The sequence below is a fragment of the Eumetopias jubatus genome, unplaced genomic scaffold, assembly GCF_037043125.1.
Source record: "Eumetopias jubatus isolate StellerSeaLion01/CBP00866 unplaced genomic scaffold, mEumJub1_p1.0 scaffold_1, whole genome shotgun sequence".
In the NCBI taxonomy this organism is placed as follows: domain Eukaryota; kingdom Metazoa; phylum Chordata; class Mammalia; order Carnivora; family Otariidae; genus Eumetopias; species Eumetopias jubatus.
In genome coordinates this window covers 96,404,609-96,430,220 of record NW_028274807.1, presented here as the reverse complement: position 1 = coordinate 96,430,220, position 25,612 = coordinate 96,404,609, and the positions used below count along the sequence as shown (strand labels likewise).

The window sequence follows — 25,612 nt, the reverse complement described above, 5'->3', positions numbered from 1 at the left end:
ATTAATTACATAGATCAAAATTCGAGGAAGCTTGTCTCTTGCTAAAGAATCAATACAACAAGTCTATTACAAAATATAGACATGAGCTGATGAAAGCTTATCTAGCACATCTTGGGATCAGTAGTCAATCTGAATAACGACCAGAATTTGGTGTAAATCCAATTTTAAATAACTATAAAATTGCCTGTCACCTAAAAAACAAAAAAAAAACACAAAAACTTGGCAAGGTTTTGTATTTTTAGCCTCTCTGAAATTCTGACTAAAATAAAATTGTTATATTGCATTGTGTTATTTTTTTTTCTTGTTTCTCCCAAATACTCATTCATTTCCTGAAATGGTAGCAATGCCCAGAAAACAACATGGTCAAACAATCATTCATAAAAAAAATAACAGTCTTCAGTGGAATAAAAGCAGTCTCCTTAAAAGGATTTTTACAGTCAAGATGTTTTTGAGTCATAAAAAATAAAATTCAAATATTAAACAACAATGTGATAATCTACAAAACTCTATAGCTCTAGTTAAGTCTATGAATGACAGTCTCCATGATCATGTATGACAGAAAATGTCTACTCTATTTTCCTTAGCTTACCCCAGGGTTGCTCCCCTGTATAAGAAGAGATTTGGGTTTATTCTGACTTTTACTAATCTCTTTTGTAGAATGATTATCCCCGCTGGGTTCATCTGGATTAACTTCCTTGATAAACCGATGGGCAACATCCAATACATTGGATAATATTTGAGATTTTGCCTGTTAAAAAAGAAAGAAAACAGGTCTAAAAAGACTAATATGTCAGTCTAAGTAACTTAGATACATTAAATCATATTTTTATTATTCTATGATTACTAAAATCCAATACATTTTATTTAATATTTCAAAATACAAATTGACATTTATATCAACCAACATAATAGTGATAGCTGCCAGCTATCGAGGAGCTGGTTTGGTCTCACACTACCCCAAGTATCTTAAAAACATATCATTTAATCTTCAAGTCAACTCTAAAGCATTATTATTTTTGTTTTTTTAAAGATTTTTTATTCATTTATTTGAGAGAGAAAATGAGATAGAGAGAGAGAGCATGAGAGGTGGGGAGGGTCAGAGGGAGAAGCAGACTCCCCGCTGAGCAGGGTGCCCAACGCGGGACTCAATCCCGGGACTGCAGGATCATGACCTGAGCCAAAGGCAGTCGCCTAACCAACTGAGCCACCCAGGTTCCCCAGCGTTACTATTTTTGTCTCTGTTTTAAGGATAAAGAAATGAAAGCTCTGATGGTTTAAATAACTTAGGCCTGGTCACATGGTGAGTGGGTGGCAGAGCTGGGAAATGACCCCAGGTGTGTATAATTCTAATGACTCATAGCCTTTCCACTATGTCAACCCCAAATAGACAGATGTGTTATTTTTGTACAACATAGCTAAAGAACTAAATATAGCTGATCTAGTAGGAGGCTGAATAAGCAGTAATGAGTATCCCTTGGTGATAAAACATCTTTAGAAAGCATTAACTATTCAAAAGTGCACATCAGGAAGTGCCTCTACCTGTAGGTTCCTAGTAAACTCCAAGTTGGTCCTCATTTAGTATCTTTGCTCATGAGTTTCACTTACCAGGGAAGCCTTCCCTCCTCTACCATTTTCTTTGCCTGGCAGACTCCTACTTCTCCTAGATTCATCCCAAATTACTCCCACAGGTGTAGGAACCTTTCTTTGTCCTCCTCACTCTGGCTGTGTGAGATGCCCATCCTCTGTACCCTCTTCATACCCAAAGTAGATCTCTAGTAGCCCATACAATATTCATTGTACATCACCTTTTGGTGTCTATCTAGTCCTTTTTTTTTTTAAGTCTAGAAGGTTTATTGATACTTTGCTTTTATAGTTCACCATATAAGTTCAAAGAAGTTAAAAATCCTGTCTTCTTAAATCTTTCTATGGCTACCACAGTGCCTGGCATATAACATATGGTAAAAATAAGGTGGTGGGGAGGGAGAGGAAGAACTGAAGAATTAAAATAAATGAGAAAAAGAATTCAAAAAACCTCTCCACATGCCTTCAGGGTAGCTGAAAAGGAAAAGGCAACTCTTGGAAAGGGCCTGTTCTTTGAGGGGTCTCCTATCAGCAAATATTCTGATCTGCCCTAGGACTCTGCAGGATTCTGGGTCCCATGTGAGCTTGAACCAAACAACCTACAGGGTGAGATTCTGAAAACCTGATATTAGAAAGACAAGCAATAGGGTGTACTCCTTTAGCAAATGTCCTCAAGACAGAGAATAACTTCAGCAGGGATTAGAAATAATTATTTTGTACTTTTTCATGGAAATATTCCTATTTTTAAATTTTCATCTAGTTACCTAAATAACTAAGATTACACTGAAACTTTCCAGTTACGACCTTTTACAGATCTGTTAAGATTCACTGCAACCTCATTCTGGAATAAACCAGTGAAGATCAAATTAATTAATGTTATTTCATGCTGAATTAATGAATTATCTATGAAAAATGACTACTGTGATCTATGCACATTTATATATACATATATGTATGCACAGATATCAGTGATATCTGCTCTAAATTTTTCCAGTGATCTATATAATCTATATATCATTATTTCTATATCTATAACCTATATAATCATTATTTTTAAGAGAAATTCAAGCCAATGGTAATGCTTTACCAAAACAAATATTTTTTTTTTTTAAACAGAGTAGTCCAATATAAGCCTGATTTTAAATTCCCTAGAGTAGTGATCTATTGGTTTCAAAGGTGGTTAGAAGGTCTAGTTTCCATTTTACACATTCTTAAAAGTAGTAAAAAACAACAGTATTAGTTTTTCATAAAATTATCAAGATAGAATTATTATTCAAATACATGTTGACTTACATAACACAAATCAAAGATTATTCCTGTCCTAAAATGAATTCTGCTATCAACGTTCCAATTAATTGTTATAACATTTTTAGGTAGTATTTTAAGAGACTCTGAAATGGCACACACACAAAAATGATTTCATTTTTAAATTTACTGCTAAAATATATGATAAACATCATGGATAATTAATAAAATGAAATGCTATAACTGAATATCTTAAAGTTCTATTAATTTGGTATAAACAAAATGCCAATAAATGGGAATTTTCTTTCCTAAAATATCTTACATTTAAATATTACTTTTCTTTTTTTTTTTAAAGATTTTATTTATTTATTTGAGAGAGAGAGAGAATGAGAGATAGAGAGCACAAGAGGGAAGAGGGTCAGAGGGAGAAGCAGACTCCCTGCTGAGCAGGGAGCCCGATGCGGGACTCGATCCCAGGACTCCAGGATCATGATCTGAGCCGAAGGCAGTCACTTCACCAACTGAGCCACCCAGGCACCCTAAATATTACTTTTCTTAAATTTTTTTTAATTTAAAAAAATATTACTTTTCTCAGTTGTAAGAATGTTAATACATTTTTCTTATTCTTAAAATAAGCATGCAAGGAAAGGGACAGATACTGTGATCCCCATTACATAGACAAGGAAACTCAAGCTCATAAAGCTTAGGTCAAAGTCAAATGGATACAAAATATTGCAGCTTAAGTTAGAACCAAGATCTTCCGTCTCTCAGCCTAATTCCTTTTCCCTACTGAATTACACTAATATAGATAATGTGTTTTACTTTTGATTTCCTGAGACTTAAAATAAATTAAATTTTATCTCCATAGATACGAACATTTTTCCTTCCTTTACAAAAAAAATTGTAATTATATATATAATTAATTCTATATATAATTGCTTATGCAGAGATTACGTTGTTTAGTTTTTGTTTCTAACTTAATTCTGCTTATTTTCATGTTTGACTAGGCACTAGCAAACTGAAGGGAAAGCAGATTCTCCTTTTACTTGTCTCATCTACTACCTGGTGAGGAGGCAAGTGAACTTTGCAAAAACAAAATATTTTTCCTTCCTTTACAAAAAAAAATGTAATTATCTACATAACTAATTATATATATAATTGCTTATGCAGAGATTACATTGTTTAGTTTTGTTTCTAACTTAATTCTGCTTATTTTCATGTTTGACTAGGCACTAGCAAATTGAAGGGAGAAACAGATTCTCCTTTTACTTGTCTCATCTACTGCCTGGTGGGGAGGCAAGTGAACTTTGCAAAAACAAAACTTCTGAACAACAAAATTAAAAGTATTCTATAAGAGTAAAATTCTAGAACACACTTAAAATATCTATCTCTTAATTAAGATATAAAATTTAACAAAATCATTAAGATTAGAAATTTACCACACTACTATAACTTACTATTTTAAAATACTTATAAGTTCCTAGGTATGTGAAAAATATATCATTTATGTGTTAATGATTTGCAACTTCCTGTTCTCCAGATCCAATCTCCCATGCTTATTCCAGAGAGGAATCTATAATCTGGGTGGAGCTTATGATAGTTTAACAGAATGTGAGAAGTAGTAATGAATTTTACCTCTACTGGCAAGATGGTAAGAAACTACCCCTTTTCCTGTTGAGCAAGCTTGCTAGATGGATGTACAGTGACCTTGGAAGTAACACATCTAAGATAGTGGTGCTACACATTAAAGTCCCCAAATCAAGAGGGAAGGAGATGTTTAAAATAGAGATGTCTTAGGAACATCCATGTTGAAATCTAGGTGAGTAAAAATTAAACTTTTCCTGTTTTAACTCAATGGTATTTGGGGGTTCTTCTTCTACTTCAGCAAGCATTACCCTAATAATATAGCTTCATATTTGGAACTATTCCTGACTGGGTATTCTGTTTCACCTAGGGAAAAAAAAATGTTTTAAGGGCATTTCCTATTAAAAACACACATAAACATATTATTCCTATGCCTTGCCAAAGTTTTCCTCTCTACTGGGAAAGGCTAGCTTTCCTGTTATAATTCTATTTATCATTTTAGGCCCAGATCAAATGTTATCCAGTTCTAATGTATCTCAATGGCATTATAAAAAATAGCTCAGAAAGGCAAATTATTTAACCTCTCTGAAACAAGTTTTCTTCTTCAACTAACTGCACCAAAATTTACATATTTTCTTTTTTTGTTGTTATTTTGTTTTATGTGGCTTATAACTCCTTGCTTACATCAGTACTAGAGCTTTGCTCCTCAATGTGTAATCTATATATCAGCAGCAGCAGCATCAACTGGAAACTTGTTAAAAATACAAAATCTCAGGTCCCACTCAGAACCCCTGAATCAGAATCTGCAGCTTACCATGTAATTTGAATGTTTATTAAGGTTTAAGAATCCTGTGTCCTACCATTCAGTTGCATTACAACTGGTTGAATACATCTGTCTTCCCTTCATGATCATGAATTCCTTGAGAGAGGGGACCATGTCTTATTCTAACTTATCCATGCTTTTTATCACCTTCTTTTGCCTCTCCTTCCTGCAGCCCTATCCTTCATCCTTCACACTTTGCAACTAGTACATTGCTTGACACTGGTTAAGTACTTGAGAAATGTTGGTTGACTCAAATTTCACTGACTTACTGACATAAAAATGACTAAAAATCCTATTTGAACATTCCTTCCTTATACTCAAGCTATCTAAGTCAGTGTCAACACAGACAAAATCAATGGCATTGTTATAATAGCATAAAAGGGAAAATCACTTACCTTTCAAAGCCTATAAAATGAAAACCATATCTACCTTACAGAGATGTGAAAAATATACATCCTGTATGAAAATCACCTACCAAATTGATGACACAAAGTAGTGCATCCAAATGATTGCTACCATTTTATCTAGATCACAATATACTACTTCTCTGTAAGTAAGAGAAATAGTTCAAATTTCCCGAAAATAGGATTCCTATTCAATTCAATAGACAGAGGTAGGACATCTGACTATGGTATAGTGAAAAGGTCAGTAAATAATTCTATCCCCATAAAACAAATGTTAGACTGGATAAATTTTTTAAAACTATTTCAGGGCTCTGAAGTCAACCAAAAGTTAACAAGAAGTTGAGAAATATTTACTCAAGAAAAACGAGTATGACATTACTGAAGAACAGCAAAAATCTATGGCTCTTTCTTAGATCTCCCTTCCCAAGTTGGTCAATGTTATTAGGGCAAGACTGAACAAGGAGTGTACTTGATTCCTGGCAGAGGGCAGAATCTTAAAATTATAGTAGCATTAACAGTGAACTAGCAAATTTGGTTATAAATGAATGCGGAAAACGTACAGCTATGAGAACCTGAGGCTTTGGTCCCAACTAGGGTGAGCAGCGGACTAGTCAAACATTTAATGGGATGATTCTGAAAAGGAGAGGGTGATAGAGGGGCTGCTTTAAAAATGGAAATCATAAAAATGAACCAAATGAAAAATCTTGATTATGACCAAAATAGATTACGAAATATTTGAAATGGAAAAAAAACTCAGTGTGCTTGAAGAAAGAGAGAGATAAATTATCTAATTTGAAAAGTAAAAAGTAAAAGTATAAAGAAAATGAAAACAGCCTTACAGACCTACAGAACCGCATCAAGCATCCCACATACATTTAGTGAGAGTATCACAGAGAAATGAGAAGAAAAATATATATGAAAAAAAGATGGTTCCAAACTTAAAAATTATTACTTTAGAAATCCAAGAAGCTCAACGAGCCCCAAGAAAGATAAATATACAGAGATCCATACCAAAACAACTCATAACCAAACTACTGAAAGTCAAAGATAAACAGAAAATCTTGAAAGGAATGAGAAAAATTACTCATCACATATAAGAAAGAGCACATAAATATGAATAACAAACTGATTTTGTATCTGAAAAAAATTGAGACCAAAAAGCAGTAGAATGATGCAAAGTGCCAAAAGGAAAAAACTGCCAAAAATAAGTCTATATTAGGAAAACTGTCCTTCAAAAATGAAATCAAACATAAAGATACTCCCAAATAGATAAAGTAAGAGATAATTCATTACCAGTAGATCGGTCTTAAGTGCTAAAGAAAGGTTTTAAAGCTGAAAGGTATTAAATCCACCAGAAGAGGGCGCCTGGGTGGCTCAGTCTGCTAAGCATGGGCCTTCTGCTCAGGTCATGATCCCAGAATCAAGACCCACATCGGGCTCCCCGCTCCGCGAGGAACCTTGCTTCTCCCTCTCCCTCTGCCTGCTGTTCCCCCTGCTTGTGCTCGCTCTCTGTTAAATAAATAAATAAAATCTTAAAAATACATACATACATACACAAATAAATAAATAAAATCCACAAGAAAGATAGATCCCCAGAAACATAAATATATGGGTAAAAATAAAAGATATTTAAATATTTTGTTTTCTCTTTTTAATTTCTTTTAAAAACATAAAGCTATATATAGCAATAACATTGACACTATATTGTGGATTTATAACATTGATATATAATATATAACCTACACAAAGAAATGGAGAGAAAATAGAGTTAAAATAAAGCCAAGTTATAATATTTTACCACAGTCAGTATTAATGTGAAGTAAAGTGTTATAAGACATATATTGTAATACCTAAAACAACCACTAAATAAACATGTGCACACACATGTGTGCGCACGCATACACACACACCCAAAAAATTAATTTCAATTGAATGATAAAAAAAATCTTTAACACAAAAGAAAGCAGTAAGGAAGGAAAAAAGGAACAAAAACGACAAAGGCATAAGAAAAACAAATAGCAACATGGAAGATGTAAATCCAATTACATCATTAATTACATTAAATATGAATGGACTAAACCCACCAATTGAGACAGAAATTGTCAGACTTGGTTAAAAAAAAAAAAAAAGCAAAAAAACCCTGCAAGACCCAAATATATGCTGTTGATAAGAGCCTGACTTTAGATCCAAAGACAAATAGGTTAAAAGTAAAAAGATGAAAAAAATATACCTTGAAATTAATAATCCTAAGAGTGTTGGAGGGGCTATATTAATAAGGCAAAAAAAAAAAAAAAGGAAGAAAGGGGATATTTTATAATAATGAGTCAATATAAAAGGAAGCTATAGTTATATTTATGATCAATTATACCTATAACAATTACATATGTATGTAGCAACAGAACCGCAAAATATTTCAATCCCCTCCTCAGAAATTAATGAAACAGCTAGGCAGAAAGTCAGTAAGGATTTAAAAAACTTGAAAACCACCATGAAGTAATTTAATCTAAGAGACAAATAAAGAACCCCTGACCTCACAACAACAGAATATGAATTCTTTTCAAGCTCATATGGGACATTCTTTAAGATAGACTATATGCTGAAGTGCTAGGCCAAAAACAAACAAACAAAAAAAAGATAGACTATATGCTCCACATAAAATAAGTATTAATAAATTTGTAAGAATTGAAATCACATAAAATATGTTCTCTGACCTCAATAACAAAAAATTAGAAATCAGCAACAAATAATTTGGGAAATCATAAAATATTTAGAAATTGAGCAACTTGCTCCTAAATAACCTTTGGATAAAAAAATATATCACAAGGGATATTAGTAAATAATCTTGAATTGATTAAGCATAACAAATCAAAATATATAAGATACAGTTAAAGCAGTGGTTAGACTGAAATTTATAGCTTCAAAAGGTTGTTTTGGAAAGGAAGAAGATCTAAAATCAATAATCTAATCTAATCCTCATTCAAGAAAGTAGGGGAAAAAAATCAAAGAAAAGAAGTCCAAAAGTAGGTAGGAATCAGAAAATAAAGATCAGAATCAATGAAATATAACAAAATTTTTAAAAAATCAATAAAACTAAAATTGGGTTTGTTAAAAAGCCTTGAAAATTTATAAATCTTTAGCTAAACTGACCCCCAAAAAGAAGAGTAAAATACAAATTAGCAAAATCAATAATGAAAGAAAGAACATCAGTATAGACCTACAGATTTTAGAGGATCATAAAGGAATCTAAAAACTTATGCCAATAAATTGGACAAGTTAGATTGAATGGATAAATTCAATGAAAAACACAAATCACCTAAACTTACTCATGAACTAATAGAAAATTAGAATAGAACAATAAGGTAAAGAAACTGAACTAATAATTCAAAATCTTTCCATGAAAAAAATTCCAGACTCAGATTGTTTCACTGGTAAAGTCCACCCAATATTTAAGGAAGAAATTATACCAATCTAACACAAACATTTTCAGAAAAAAGAGAAAGAAATACTTCTAAATTCATTTTATGAGGCCAACACAACCCTGACACCAAAGTAGACAAGCACATTCCAGGAACATAAAACTACAGACTAATATCCCACATGAACTTAGATGCAAAATTCCTTCACAAAATATTAGCAAATCTGATCCCCCCAATACATAAATTATGAGTCATGACCAAGTGAAATTATATCCAGTAATGCATTCTTAACCGAACATCTAAAAATCAAGTATTATAAAAAAAAGGCATATTAATAAGAGACAAAACAACATGATCATTTCAATAAAAACAGGGAAAAAGAAGCAGGGAATACAAAGGGACTTCCTCATGGTAAAAGCATCTATGAAAAACCTGTAGCAAACATCACAACTATTGGTAAAAAAGATTAAATGTTTTGCCCTTAATCGGGAACAAGGCCAGAATGTAAACACTTGCCATTTCTATTTAAATTTGACTGGTGGCTCTAGCGAACACAATAAGACAAGAAAAAAAAAATTAAAAGCATCTAGATTAAAAAGGAAGAAGTAAAACTGTTTTTTACTTGTAGAGGATATGATCCTGCATGTAGAAAATCCTAAGGTATCTAAAACAAACAAACAAACAAACAAAACAGCTACTATAATAAGTGAATTTATCAAGGTCACAAGACTCAAGATCAATACTCAAAAATCAATTTTATATATATATATATATATATAGCAATGAACAACCCAAAACTAAAATTAAGAAAAGAAGTACCCACAGTAACATCAAAAAGAATAAAATACTTATGAAAACATTTAACAAAAAAAGTATATGAATTTAAAACTAAAAAGTATAAAACATTGATGAGATAAATAAGATCTAAATAAATGGAACAAAATCATGTTATAGACTGAAAGACTCAATATTGTTAAGATGGCAATTTTCCCAAATCAATCTGTATACTACACAAAATCTTTATCAAAATCCCATCAGGATATTTCTTTGTGACAACTGACAAGCTTACCCTATTATGTATATGGACACAATGAGATGTCATCTCACACCCATTAGGATGGCTACTATCAAGCAAACAAAAGATAACAAGTGTTGGTGAGCAGGGGGAGAAATTAGAACCCTTGTGCGCTATTAATGGGATTGTAAAATAGTTAAGCTGCAGTAAAAAAAAAAAAAAGGAATTTCCTCAAAAATTAAAAATAGACTTAACATATGATCTATCAATTCCATTTCTACATACATATTCAAAATAATTGAAAGTGGGGTCTCAAAGAAGTGTCTACGTACCCATGCTCATAGAAGAACTGTTCAGAATAGCCAAGAGATAGAAGTAACCCAAGCATCAATCAATGTATGAATACATAAACAAAGTGTTCATAAATATGATCCATAAAATAAAAAATTGATAAATTAAGGCTTTTAAGAACAAACTTAATCTGTGGATGCCATACATTCTATATCAAAATTCCATCAGGTTTTGCATTTGTTTGGGTTTTTTTATAGTAATTGACAATCTTATCCTAAAATTTACAGCCTTATTCTAAAATATATATGGAAATGCAAAAAATCTAGAATTAGTATTTTTTAAATTTCATGTAAAAAGTCAAGCTATCTGGATTAGGAGAAAATATTTGAAAATCATGTATCTGATAAGGACCTACATCCAGAATGTATAAAGAACGCTTAAACCTCACTAACACAAAAACAAACCATGCAATTTTAAAATGGCCAAAAAATTTGAATCAACATGTCACCAAAGACATACAGATGGCTAATAAGCAAATGAAAAGATGTTCAACATCATTAGTCATTAAAGAAATGCAATTAGAACCACAATGAGATATTATGACATACATACTAGAATAGCTATAATGCAAAAGACATTTGACAATACTAAGTTTTGGCAAGGATGTGGAGAAAATGAAACCCTCATATATTATTGGTGGGAAAGGTAAAATGTTACAGATATTTTAGAAAACAGTTTGGTATCTCCTTTAAAAGCTAACAAATACTTACCTTGGGAGTCAACAATTCCATTCCCAGATATTTACCTAAAAGTGATGAAAACAGTCTACACAAATTTCTGTACACATAACATAACAGCACTATTTTACAGCGATGCAGGAAACTACTTATCTATTATTTTTTAGTCCAAATTCCTTTTATGTTTTTGTCCAAACTTCAAAACACCAAAAGCCTAAACAATATATATATCCATCAGTTGATGACTGGATAAACAAAATATGATATATCCACACAATGGAATATTATTTAGCATTAATAAGGAATGAACTCCTACAATGAACATGCAATAATGTGGAAGAACTTTATGGTAAGCGAAAGAAGTCAGACACAAAAGATTGCACAGGAATGATTCCATTTATATGAAATTTCTAGAAAAGATAAATCTATACCAACAGAAAGCAGACCAGTAGTTGCCTGGGGCTAAAAGTGGGAGCAGGGGTTGATTGCAAAAAGTACCAGGAAGTTTTTTGTTGTGATGAAAATGTTCTAAAACTCAATTGTGGTGATTGTTGCACAGGTTTGTAAATTTACCTTAAAAAATCATTGAATTGTACACTTACAATGTGAACTTCAGAGTGTGTAAATTAAACCTCAATAAAGAGTCTGGACTAAAAAATAAATCAATAGACAATTAGCTTCCTGCATCACTAGATCTAACTGCAGCAGAGACTTGTATTAAGGTAAATACTCAGTTTCCTATAATGTCCCCTTCTATGTTATTTCTCCCTGACCCACAGTAGTGCTCCTCTCCACCAGTCCCACCATGGGAGACACAATCACTCAACATATTTCTGTCCTCTGGGCCATGGCTCATTGGACAAGAAGTAAGCACCTAGTCTTCGTTGAATTCATGAGAACTCAGATTTGGAATCAAGAAAGCAACACTTGTTCTCTCTGTCACGGATGCTCTATAATCTAATTCATAATTTGTTAATTATAAGAAAAGAATAAAGTAGATACACAGAAAAAAAAATAAAGTTGAAAGTGGAGGAAGAAGTCTGCCTTGGCTGTCAACAGCTTTCCAATTTCCAGTCCTGGTTTTGAATATGACTCTGCTGCATCAACCCTACTCCCATACACCGGAAGACATCTTTGAGGCCTTTAGCAACAAGAAACAATTCTTTGTCCCAAACTAGTGCAAAGAGACCTAACTAATATAAGGATCAGTACTTCCTAACTGGGGCAAGGAAATTTGAGAATGTGGGAAGGTGTTTTGGGTTTTCACACTCATTGTAGAGCATTAGTGATATTTAATGGGTGATAACCAGGTTTAATGAGTATTCTGAAATCTGAGGAACGGTGTAGCTCAAGAAAAAAGTTCCTACCCAAAATACTCAAGAGCATCCTTACTGAGAAATAGTTAACATAGACCTAGCCTTCAATTAGCAACATTTTTTAAAAAAATTATAGAAACCCAGTAAAAAATCATAATGCCACATATTAAAAAGTAACAAACAGACATTCCTTCCAATTAATGAGTAGTACTTCACAGAGGTAACCACTATTAACCGGTTGGTATACACCCCTGCAGTCTTTTGTCTCTGCGTAGATGGACACACCTAGATTTGCAACACAAAACACATTATCTTTCACTTAATAGTATACCAACTATCATCTTTAAGTAATAAGTAACCAATGAACAAGAATGTTAAGGTTGTTACAAAACACTTAAAATAGATAACTATGCATATTAAGTACCAAACACTGTACCTTATCTATTAAGATATTATCAAATTTTAACACTCAAAGATAATTATATTTCCATGTTCTAAATATGAAAATTTAGATGTAACAGTACTAATAGGTAGCAACAGGAAAGGGGGGGGGACTGAAAATGAAGTGACCTGTGCAACTTTTCTACATGCTAAAAATGTTTAAAAATCAAACCAAAACAGCCTTCAGGGAAGATAGTAAATCATATATCTCACTGTAGGATAGAAGCTTAAACTAAAGCCAAAGAATGTGATTTACTGTCAGCATTTCCAGATTCCCCCCCAATCCTTCACTACACTATGTGATGGTAGGATTTCATCTGGTAACTGTTCTAAATTCTTACCTGAACTTTTTTCTCCCTAGAATGATATTATCTTTCAAATTACACTCTAGAAGAATTCATCACTCTGACAATGTATCATTAATCAAAAGTAAAGTGGGTTGATATTTTATAGCATTTTGGAGTGGATGGCACCTTGTAGAAGTTTAGGTCCAAGAGTAAAAGTTTTAGTTTAGTTAGAAAAACGATACACTTTATGGTAGTGTCAGTGCTTCAAAACTCTAAATTCCATCATTATCCCAAACCCTGGCTGTCCAGCAATAAATATTAATACTCATGTTGACAAAGCCATGCCTCCTTATGTGATCCAGAAGTTTCAACTCAAAGAAATTCACACATAATTTATTTATTTATTTTTTTAAAGATTTTATTTATTTATTTGACAGAGAAAGACACAGCGAGAGAGGGAACACAAGCAGGGGGAGTGGGAGAAGGAGAAGCAGGCTTCCTGCTGAGCAGGGAGCCCGATGCGGGGCTCGATCCCAGGACCCTGGGACCATGACCTGAGCCGAAGGCAGACGCTCAACGACTGAGCCACCCAGGCGCCCCTCACACATAATTTAGACCTACATTACTTCCTAAATTCAGAGAAAAAAAAATGCTGGAATGTCTCTTTTCATGGTGTTAACTTCCATTGATTTTCCAGTTGCAAAATTTTAGAAGAGATTTATTGCAACCACAGGCTTTTATTAAAACCTGTTATTTCATTTGTATTTGGTAGGCAAATAGATACAGAAATACACACATATAAACACAGAGAAAAACCGTGTTAAGCAGAACTTAAGAACCATTATGAATTCACTGATTGCAGTGACTGTTGAATATAGGTAGAACTCGGATAGCTGTCAACTATAAAATTATTTCAGAAAGACCAAATTATGCACTAAGGGGAATTAAAAAATTATATATGTTATATGTTATATTATATATATAATTTTTTTGGCCTGGCTTTTGAGAAAACACTTTCCTCCCGTTTTGGGAATATTTCTCACGTACAGCTTGTTCTGGTTTCTTTGATATGAATTACCTCATATGCAAATGGTAAATAGGGGAATGATGTCAGTAGAACTGTGGTGTTTTATTGATTATTAAGTTTCTCTTTTCCAGCACCTTACTGTTTTGAGACAATCGTGGGCAAGCTGTCTCACAATTAAAACCCAAACCTTAGCAATATAGGAAGACCTTAGGTAAAAAGCTGAAAATCTATAATAAAGCTTCTCCTTTGTGCAGAACTATTTTAATGGATTTAACAACCATGCATTCCACTAAGTGAAGCTATCTGGAAAAAATGTGAGTACAGATGAAGAAGCTGATTTAAAACAATGGATTAATAAAGAGGCAACAGTTTGATTCTGATTTTTCATTTTGATGAAGATTGATCTCTGTTAGAAGTGAACTGCTCCCAGGATCTACATCACAGAGAAGGAAGCACAAATCCTCAAGGTATGTATGTTAATGGTATGGCAGGATTGTTAACTGTTTTTGTTATGGCTGTGGTTGCAAAGTGCCATAGGATTTGAGTGGCCTTCCCTAAACTCCTCTAAAATTATCATAGGTCTAGGATAAAATGCAATAAGCCCATTGGGGCACCTGGGATGCTCAGGAGGTTATATGTATATGTGTATATATATATATATATATATATATACACATATATATATGTGTGTGTGTGTGTATATATATATATACATATATCTTCTATTTCTACACAAAATTGTTATTTTGCTTGTCTGATGAATACATCTTTACAGATTGTTTTAGTTCAAATTTGTTCCCTAAAAACAGGCTTTACCATAGAGTCAACTCTGCTTTTCCTATGAAAGTTGAAGGAAATATCCATAAATGATTTTATCAAAGGTTTCATCTAGTGTTGGGATCAAAAGAAAGAGAAAAAAAAGTTAACTTTAGGGCAACTAGAAAGGCAGAGAAGCAAAGATGGGAATTTCCATATAGTAGGAACTGGAAAAGAAAAACAATTTGGGTAAAAGTTCCCATATAAATACATGAAGAAACAGGAGAAAACTAAATATTTACAGGGTGAAAGAATGTTGCAACAAGGGAACTCACAACAGAATCATGTTTAAATACAGATCTTCTCATCATCTTTCTAAAAACAGATATGGTATTTGCATGAGTGGTACAAAAATATCAATGGATAAAAAAACTGCTTATTGCAAGCTAGATAAAAATCAAATTCTGGAAGTGCAAAATTCATGTGGCTAAAATTTATTGCTTATTCTAGCATCATTTAAGTATAACTTTAAGTAGAACTTAAAGGACCCTTGGATTTACCTTACCTCTAAAAGTTTAATGAAAACCACAGATTCTATTAATCAAAGATTTATGTATTAGTATTCCCCCTGACACATAAAAAGATAATAAAAATAAATGAGGACCTGGACACATGCTCCTGATTATAAATGCAGTTTACTGAGACAGCCGTTCAAGACGGCTATGTAGGAGGATCCTGACCTCACCTCCCACAATGGACACACCAAATCCACAGCTACATACAGATCAATTCCCTCTAAAAAAGACCTGGAGATCTGAAAACTAGCTGAACAAAGGATAAAAGCACCACATTAAGACAGGTAGGAGAAACAGAGATGCACTACTGCCCAAATCCTCATCTCTGGCATGCTGACCCACTCCTGTAGTCTCACTACAGCCTGCAGGCTGGCCCCACCCTCAGGCTTTCCCACCTACAAGCTGGTGGGCTTGTGTCCTAGACTCATGCTCCCTGTGGCCCCAGTGAAGTCAGTGAGCTTGCCCCGGTGCTAGGTTCTCCTATGGCCCTGCTGAAGCCAGTGGGTGGGTATGCACAGTCCACACAGGGGATGTCCAACACCTGGCTCTCGTGGCCTGGCTCTGTGCTATAGAGCCTCATGGGACTAAAACAATCAAAGACAAAATTCTTGGCAGGCTATCAGCCCTATGGCACAGAGCAGACTGAAACATGGTCTTTTTGTGAAAAAGCCCTATTTACTCGTCCTGAAGCTTTAGCCTGAAAGGTAGGCTTCAGTTTACCACACATATAGAAGCAATGGAGGAGCTCTCAGGGAATGTAGGCTGGGGGATGTAGCTTTGCACTCTCCCTGGACCTTGCTACAGCTCACTAGTATCTCCCAGAAAGGAGCGTATATATCTAAAGTCTTGATTTTTACAACTGCCATGAAGGGGACAGCTCTGAACTGCCTGGTCTGGAGGCCAGCAGGATTGCAACTGTGGTTCCAAAGGACTGTATATATTTGCATACTTAAAAGCTGCTACTTGAGGGTATGGGTTCAGTAGGCCTGAAACTAGGTGCTGGCTGAGACTCCGCCCTTTGGAACATTGGCAGGGCTGGGAACAAATTCAACAACTGGGATTTATCAGGAACAAATCAGATTGCTTAGATAATCACAATGGTTCAAAAGAACCAAGAACTAAAGCAAGGTTGAACAATAAGGTTCCTCGTCTACACAAGATCACTCAAGGTAGCTGTTTCACCTAGTACACAGAAACAAACACAGAGAAAAAAGCAAGTTGAGGAAACAGAGGAATATGTTCCAAACAAAAAGAATAAGATAAAGCCACAGTAAAACACCCAATGGAACATAAATAAGTAATTTACCTGAAAAGAGTTCAAAGTAATAGTCATAAAGATGCTCACTAAATGCAGAAGAAGAATGGATGAACACATTGAAAATTCAACAAAGAAATAAAAAATAAATAAATAAGAAAGTACCAAACAGAAGTCAAGAACTGAAGAATACAATAACTGAACTGAAAAATACAATAGAGGGGTTCAATAGGAGACTAGATAAGGAAGAAGAATGGATCAGAAATCTGAAAGACAGGGCAGTGGAAACCATCCAAACAGAGCAACAAAAACAACAAATTAGAAAAGTAAAGATAACTTACAGGACACATACAACAACATCAAGCAGAATAACATTCACATTATGGGGTTTCTGAAGGAGAAGAGAAAGACAAAAAAATAGCAGAAAGCTTATTTGAAGAAAGAATATCTCAAAACTTCCCTAACCTGAGAAGGAAACAGACATGTAGGTCCAGGAAGCACAGAGAGTTCCAAAAAAAAAAAAAAAATAAGTCCAAAAAAAACCTACACCAGACACACTCTAATTAAAAGGTCAAAAGCTCAAGACAAAGAGAGAATCTTAAAAGCAGCAAGTGAAAAAACAACTTGTTATGTACAAGGAAACCCCCAAAAGACTATCAACTACATTTTTAGCAGAAATTTATAGGCCAGAAGATAGTGTCATGATATATTCCAAGTGCTCAAAGGAAAAAACTTCCAACCAAGAATACTCTAACCGGCAAGGCTATCATTCAGAATTGAAGGAGAGATAACAAGAGAAAGCAAATATATAATAAAGTTAGCAGACTAGTCACTTATAAAGCTAGCACAAAGGTTAAAAGATAAAAGTAGTGAAGTTGGGGCGCCTGGGTGGCTCAGTTGGTTAAGCAACTGCCTTCAGCTCAGGTCATGATCTCAGGGTCCTGGGATCGAGCCCCGCATTGGGCTCCCTGCCCCACGGGAAGCCTGCTTCTCCCTCTGACCCTCCCCCTGCTTGTGTTCCCTCTCTCGCTGTCTCGCTCTCTCTGTCAATTAAATAAATAAATAAAATCTTTAAAAAAAAACGCTTTGTAAAAAAAAAAGTAGTAAAATTAACTATAACTACAATAATTAGTTAAGAGATATAGAAAATTTTAAAAAATGTAATATATAGCATCAAAAACATAAAATGTTATGGCAGGAGAGTAAAAATGTATAGTTTTTAGAATGCTTTCGAACTTAAGTTGCTATCAACTTAAAAAAGACTATGAAATATATATATGTGTGCATATATATATACAGAGAGAGATACATGCACATATACACACAGACCGTTATCTGTGAACCTCATGTTAAGTACAAAGCAAAAACCTATAGTAGAGATACAAAAGATAATGAAAAAGGAATCTAAACATAACACATAATCAAAACACAAGGGAAGAGAACAAGAGAAGAAGAAAGGAACAGAGAAAAACTACAAAAACAGCCAAAGAACAACCAAATGTCAATAAGCACATACTTATCAATAATCGCTCTAATGTAAATGGACTAAATCCTTCAATCAAAAAACGCAGAATATCGATTGAATGGATTAAGAAAAGACCCATCTATATGTTGCCTACAAGAGACTCACTTCGGAACTAACAACATACACAGACTGAAAGTGAAGGGATAGAAAAAGATATTCCATGCAAACGGAAATGAAAAAAAAAAAAGTTGGTGTAGCTATACTTATATCAGACAAAACAGGTGTTAAAACAAAAACTGTAATAAAATACAAAGAAAGGCATTACATAATAATAAAGAGGAAAATCCAACAAGAAAAGATAATATTTGTACATATTTATAAACCCAACATAGGATATATATATTTATATATTTACCTAAATATACATATATATATTAACAGACCTAAAGGAAGAAATTGACAGTGATAAAATAATAGTAGGGGACTCTAATGCCCCACTTACACCAGTGGATAGGTCATCCAGATAGAAAATCAATAAGGAAATATCAGCCTTATATGAAACATTAGACTAGATATACCTAATAGATATACACAGAACATTCCATCCAAGAGCAACAGGATAAACATTTTTCTCAAGTGCACATGGAACTTTCTCTAGGATAGATCACATGTTAGGCTACAAAATAAGTCTCAATAAATTTAAGAAGACTGAAATCATAACAAGCATTTTTTTTCCCAACCAAGTAGTATAAAACTAGAAATCAATTACAAGAAAAAGAGAGGAAAAAATCACAAATATATGGAGATTAAAAAGCATGCTACTGAACTGATGGGACAATAATAAAAATCAAAGAGAAACTAAAAAAATACCTTGAGACAAATTAAAATTGAAATAAATATTCCAAAATTTTTGAGATGTAGCTAAAGTAGTCCTACGAGGAAAGTTCATAGTGAGCATAGTGAGGTGTACCTCAAGAAAAACAAAAATTATCAAAAAAACAATCTTACTTTTATATCCAAAGGAACTAGAAAAAGAACAAAAGGAGCACAAAATTAGTAGAATGGAGAAAATAATAAAGATCAGAACAGAAACAAATGAATTGAGAAACAAAATTGAAAAGATCAATGAAACTAAAAGCTGGTTCTTTGAAAAGATAAAATTGGCAAACCTTTAGCTAGAATCATCAAGAAAAAGAAAAGGACTCAAATAAACAAAATCAAAAATGAAAGAGAAGATACAACAGATCCACAGAAATAAAGGATCATAAGAGAATACTATGAACAGTTTACACTAACAAATTGGACAACCTAGAAGAAATGGATAAATTCCTAGAAACATACAATCTTCTAAGATTAATCATAAAGGAATAGAAGACCTCAATAGATTACTAGAATAAGGAGACTGAATCAGTAATCAAAAAACTCCCAACAAACAAAAGTCTATGACCAGATGGCTTCACTGATAAACACTACCAAACACTCAAAAAAAAAACAAAAACAAAAAACAAAAAACACAATTTAATACCTATCCTTCTCAAACTCTTCTAAATTATTGAAAAGGAAGGAATACTCTAGATTCATTTTATGAGGTCAGCATCACATGAGGTCATGGTTACCAAAACCATACAAGGATACCACAAAAAAAGAAAATTACAGTCTAATATCCCTAATGAACATAGATGCAAAAATTCTCAACAAAATATTAGCAAACCAAATTCAACAACACATTAAAAGGATCATACACCATGATCAAGTGAGATTTATTCCAGGGATGCAAGAATGGTTCAACATCCACAAATCAATCAACAGGATTCACTGCATTAACAAAATGAAGGATAAAAATTACAATCTTCTTAACAGATGCCAAAAAAAGCACTTGACAAAATTCAGCATCCATTTATAATAAAAACTATCAACAAGAAAGACAAGAAAACTTTATAATAAAACTATCAAGAAAGAAAGAAAGTATCTCAACACAATAAAGGTGATATATGACAAACCCAAAACTAACATCATACTCAATGGTGAAAAGCTGAAAGCTTTTCTTCTAAGATTGGGAACAAGACAAACATGCCCATTCTCACCACTTTTATTCCACAGATCACTGGAAATCCTAGCTACAGCATAGAAAAAGAAACAGTAGGCAATCCAGTTGGAAAGGAAGAAGTAAAATGGTCATTATTTGTAGATGACATAATACTATATATAGAAAACCATAAAGACTCCACCAAAAAACTATCAGAATTAATAAATGAATTTAGTAAAGTAGTAAGACACAAAATCAATATACAGAAATCTGTTTTCTATACACTAATAGCAAACTATCAGAAAGAGAAATTACAAAAGCAATCCCTTTTAGAATCGCATGAAAATGAATAGAAAACTTAGGAATAAATTTAACCAAGGAAGTGAAAGAACTGTACACTGAAAACTATACAACACTAATGAAAGAATCTGAAGACACAAATAAATGGAAAGATATTCTGTGCTCACGGATTAAAAAAATTAACATTGTCAAAATGTCCATACAACCCAAAGAAATCTACAGATTCAGTGCAATCCCCATCTAAATACCAATGATATTTTTCACAGAATTAGAACAAATAATTCTAAACTTCATATGGAACAACAAAAGATCCTGAATAGCAAAAATTTGAGATTTATCAAAGCATTCTTAAGAGAGAAGAAGTTGGAGATATCATGCTCTCTGACTTCAAACTACACTCCAACGCTAAAATAATCAAAATGGTACAGTACTGCCATAAAAACAAAACTGTTGATCAAATAAAACAGAAGAGAGAGCGCAGAAATAAATCGACACATATATGGTCAATAATTTATAACAGAGTCAAGAATATACAATGGGGTAAGGACAATCTCTTTAATAAATGGTGCCAGGAAAACTGGACAGCCATATGAAAAGAATGAAACTAGACCATTATCTTATATCATACACAAAAATTAACTCAAATTGATTAAAAACTTGAATGTTAGACCTGAAACCATAAAACTCCTAGTAGAAAAAATAGACAATAAACTCCCTGACATCAGTCTTGGTTTTCATTTTTTGGATATGACTCCAAAAGCAAAGGCAACAAAAGCAAAAATAAATAAGTGGGACTACATCAAACTAAAAACCTTCTGCATAGCAAAGAAGACTATCAGAAAAATGAAAAGGCAACCTTCTCAATGGGAGAAAATATTTGCAAATCATATATCCAATAAAGGATTAATATTTAAAATATATGAAGAATTCAAACAACTCAATAGCAAAAAAATAAAAACAAAAACAAAACCCCAAGGAATCTGATTAAAAAATGGGCAGAAGATCTAAATAGACACTTTTCCAAAGACATACAGATGGCTAACAGGCACATGAAAAGATATTCAACATCACTACCAGGAAAATGCAAATCAAAACCACAATGAGATATCACCTCACATCTGTTCCAATGGCTATTATCAAAAGGACAAGAAACAAGCTTTGGTGAGGGTGTAGAAGAAAGGGAACCCTCCTACACTGCTGGTGGAAATTTAAATTGGCATAGCTACTATGGAAAACAGTATGGAGGTTCCTTTAAAAATTACAAAGAGAACTATCATAGGATCCAGATATTCCACTTCTTGGTATTTATCCAAAGAAAATAAAAACACTAATTTGTAAAGATAAATGCACTCTTATAGTCACTGTAACATTATATACAATAGCCACAATATGGAAATCTAAGTGTCTACTGATAGATGAATGGAAAAATAAGTGGTGTATATATATATATATATATACACACACACACACACACTCACATATATATATGTATAAGTGTATGTATGTATATATGATATTATACACATACACCATGGAATACTACTCAGCCATGAAGAAGAAGGAAATCTTGCCACTTGTGAAAATATGGATGGACCTTGAGGGTTTTATGCTAAGCAAAATAAGTCAGACAGACAAATACTGCATGATTTCACTCACATGGAGAATCTAAAAAAAGAAAATGAATGAACAAACAAAACAAAACTCATCAATACAGAGAACAGACTGGTGGTTATCAGAGGGAAGGGGGTTGGGTAAAATGGATGAAGGTGGTTAATTGCATGGTGACAGATGATAACTTACTGTGGTGATCACTTTGTAGTGTATACAAAAATGGAATTATTTTGTACACCTGAAACAATATGATGTTACATACCAATTTTATCTCAATTAAAAAATTAAAATAAATGTGGTTTGCTATTCAATAGATACTAAGTGTCAAATAAAACTAATCTGGACTCAATATTTAATAGTGTCATAAAAAGATGTGAAAATCCTGAAATAAAACACACTTAATGCAGGAAAAATATTTTAAAATAAGGCAATAAAGCATATGTATATAAAAGAAAACATATTGTCAAAAACTTCTAAATCACTTGATACCCAGAAAAATAATAAAATGGGATCTTGGTCTAAACAACTGTGCCTTTCAGGTTTTACTAATAACATATTAAAAATTCTACTTAGAGAGTAATCTTAAAAGTGAGCCAGAATAGCAACAAAAAAATAACACAGGAAATTCACACCTGCAATCTTTCTATTTGCAGTTTTGATGCCATATAATTATGTACTATATTAATTATCTTGGCAAGTACTTACTATTGTTTTCAACTAGTATTACATGTATAATGCATCCAGATGAGTTAGCTGCTTTCAGTAATTACTCATATTTGAGCTACATGAGAAAGAAATGATTTTATATGCAGTGCTCTGAATAACATATTTTTAAGCATAGCAGAATAAACTCCCTAGCAAATAACAATCAATAATTTGTCATAATATTTGGCTTTTATATACAGCAATGCTATTACATCACAATTGAACAATTTTTATCCAGTAAAGACCAATGAACATAAAATACTGTAAAACTTGTCAGATTCCATGAAAAAAACTTTAAGAACATTATTAGCACCTGCAAATTATCAAGGCTCCCCAAATACCCAATAACAATGTGATTGATTAAAGGTTCAGACACGCTGTTAGAATAATAATCTTTATGGACCCCTCCAAAATTGAGATTCTATTATTCTCTATTTGGATAATGAGAGTCTGTATTTCTCTAAAACTTTACTTCACTGGTTTTTCACAAGCCTCCCAAAATATATATTACTATAATGATTTTAAAAATAGCCCTAAAACCAAAGGTAACATTTTCATTAATTCTTTAGATTCATTATCATTAATATACTTTGTTTTCTAGGTTCTAAATTTAGAGAGTGTAGGAATTGTGTTGAATTTCTGCAGTACTATATCCTGACTAATAAAACCTAATATACTTGCTATAAGCAGAATATTTTATATTTGTTGTCATTTAACCTGATCCTCACAACAACCTTGCAAGTTTCTGAGCCTGCATATATGAGTTTTATCTTAAAGATTCCCTCAGCATAAATATTACAGAAACACCCTTTCCCTTTGAGATTGATTTGAACCACGTCTGCATTAAACTCTTGCACTGCTTCCACCTTCTCCAGCATATCTATACTCCATCTGTCATTTGATTTTGTAACATACTCCCTAAACCACTTATGTTCTTCCAACTCCTCCCTGATAGTAATAGAAGCCCTACTCTCCCTTTTCCATACCCCTTTCAAATATCATCTTTCCCTTTTCTTTAGCTTCTTAATACTAGCATTGAACAAGTCATCAGAGATGTGGTTTCACCGAAGTGTTGTCTATTAATTGTCCCATACCTAGGTCTTCTCAAAACTTCTTGTAGGGGCACCTGGGTGGCACAGTCAGTTAAGCCTCCAACTCTTGGTTTCGGCTCAGGGGTGATCTCAGGGTTGTGAGATCAAGCCTCACATAGGGCTCTGCACTGAACACAAAGTCTGCTTAAAACTCTCCTCCTGCCCCTCCAGCCCCACATGTGCTCTCTCTCTCTCTAAAATAAATAAATAAATCTTTAAGAAACAAAGAAAAAAACTTCCTGTCAATATTTCTCCAAAGAACAAAACTTAAAAATAGAACTACCTTATGATCCAGCAATTACCCTGCTGGCTATTTACCCACAGAATGTAACAACACTAATTCAAAGGGATAAAGGGATAATATGCACCCCTATGTTTATAGCAGCATTATTTACAATAGCCAAGTGTCCATTGACTGATGAGTGGATAAATAAGATGTGGTATATATATACAATGGAATACTACTCGCCATAAAAAGAATGAGATCTTGCCATTTGCAACAACATGGGTGGACCTAGAGAGTAAATGCTAAGTGAAATAAGTCAGTCAGAGAAAGACAAATACCATATGATCTCACTCATATGTGGAATTTAAGAAATAAAACAAACAAACATAAGGGGAAAAAAGAGAAAGGAAAACCCAGAAACAGACTCTTACTTAACTCTAGAGAACAAACTGAAGGTTACCAGAGGGGAGAAGGGGGTGGTGGGTGAAATAGGTGATGGGGATTAAGGAGGGCACTTGTCCTGATGAGCACTGGGCGATGTATGGAATTACTGAATCACTCTATTGTACACCTAAACTAATATCACACTGAATTAACTTACTGGAATTTATATAAAAACTTGAAAAAAAGAATGAAATTTTGCCATTTGCAAAGACATGGATGGAGCTAGAAAGTATAACGCTAAGTGAAATAAGTCAGAGAAAGACAAATACCATATAATTTCACTCATACGTGGAATTTAAGAAACAAAACAAACAAGCAAAGGGAAAAAATAAGAGAGAGAAAAAGAGAAAAAGCAAGAAACAGACTCTTAATTATAGAGAACAATCTGATGGTTACCAGAGAGGAGATGGGAAGGGGGATGGGGGAAATAGGTGATGGGGACTAAGGAGTGCACTTGTCATGATGAGCCCAGGGTGATGTATGGAACTGTTGAATTACTAGAATGTACACCTGCAACTAATACAACACTGTATGCCAAAAAAAAAAAAAAAAAAAAAGTGAGACAAAAGCAAGTGTTGGCTAGGACACAGAGAAATCAGAACTTCCAAACTCTGTTGACTGGGGAGTCAAATGCAGCAGCCACTTTGGAACACCCTCTGGGAGTTGCTCAAACAATTAAAGAGAGTTACCCTATGACCTAGCAATTTCACTAGTAGAGATATAGCTAAGAGAAGTTAAAACCTATGTCCATATAAAAACCTGCACATAAATGTTCATAACAGCATTACTCTTAATAGCCACCAGTTGTAAACAACCAAATGTCCATCAAACAATGAATAAACAAAATGTGGTATATCGATATGTACAGTGGAATATTATTTAGCCATAAACATAAATGAGGTACTGATACACGCTACAACGTGGATGCAACTTGAAAACTTTTTATCTTTTTTGTGTTTCTATAATTTGTTTTTGGTTTTTTAAAATTTTA

At 33.3% G+C, this 25,612-nt stretch overlaps 1 protein-coding gene across 1 annotated transcript in view; it reads right to left on the bottom strand.

Moving 5' to 3' along the window:
• ZBBX (zinc finger B-box domain containing) overlaps nt 1-25,612 on the bottom strand; it is a 108,189-nt gene that overhangs the window by 53,027 nt on the left and 29,550 nt on the right. Inside the window, exon 7 of the mRNA XM_088020132.1 lies at nt 590-748. Coding sequence (XP_087876258.1) covers nt 590-748 — 159 coding nt within the window. The remainder of the gene's footprint in view (nt 1-589; nt 749-25,612) is intronic.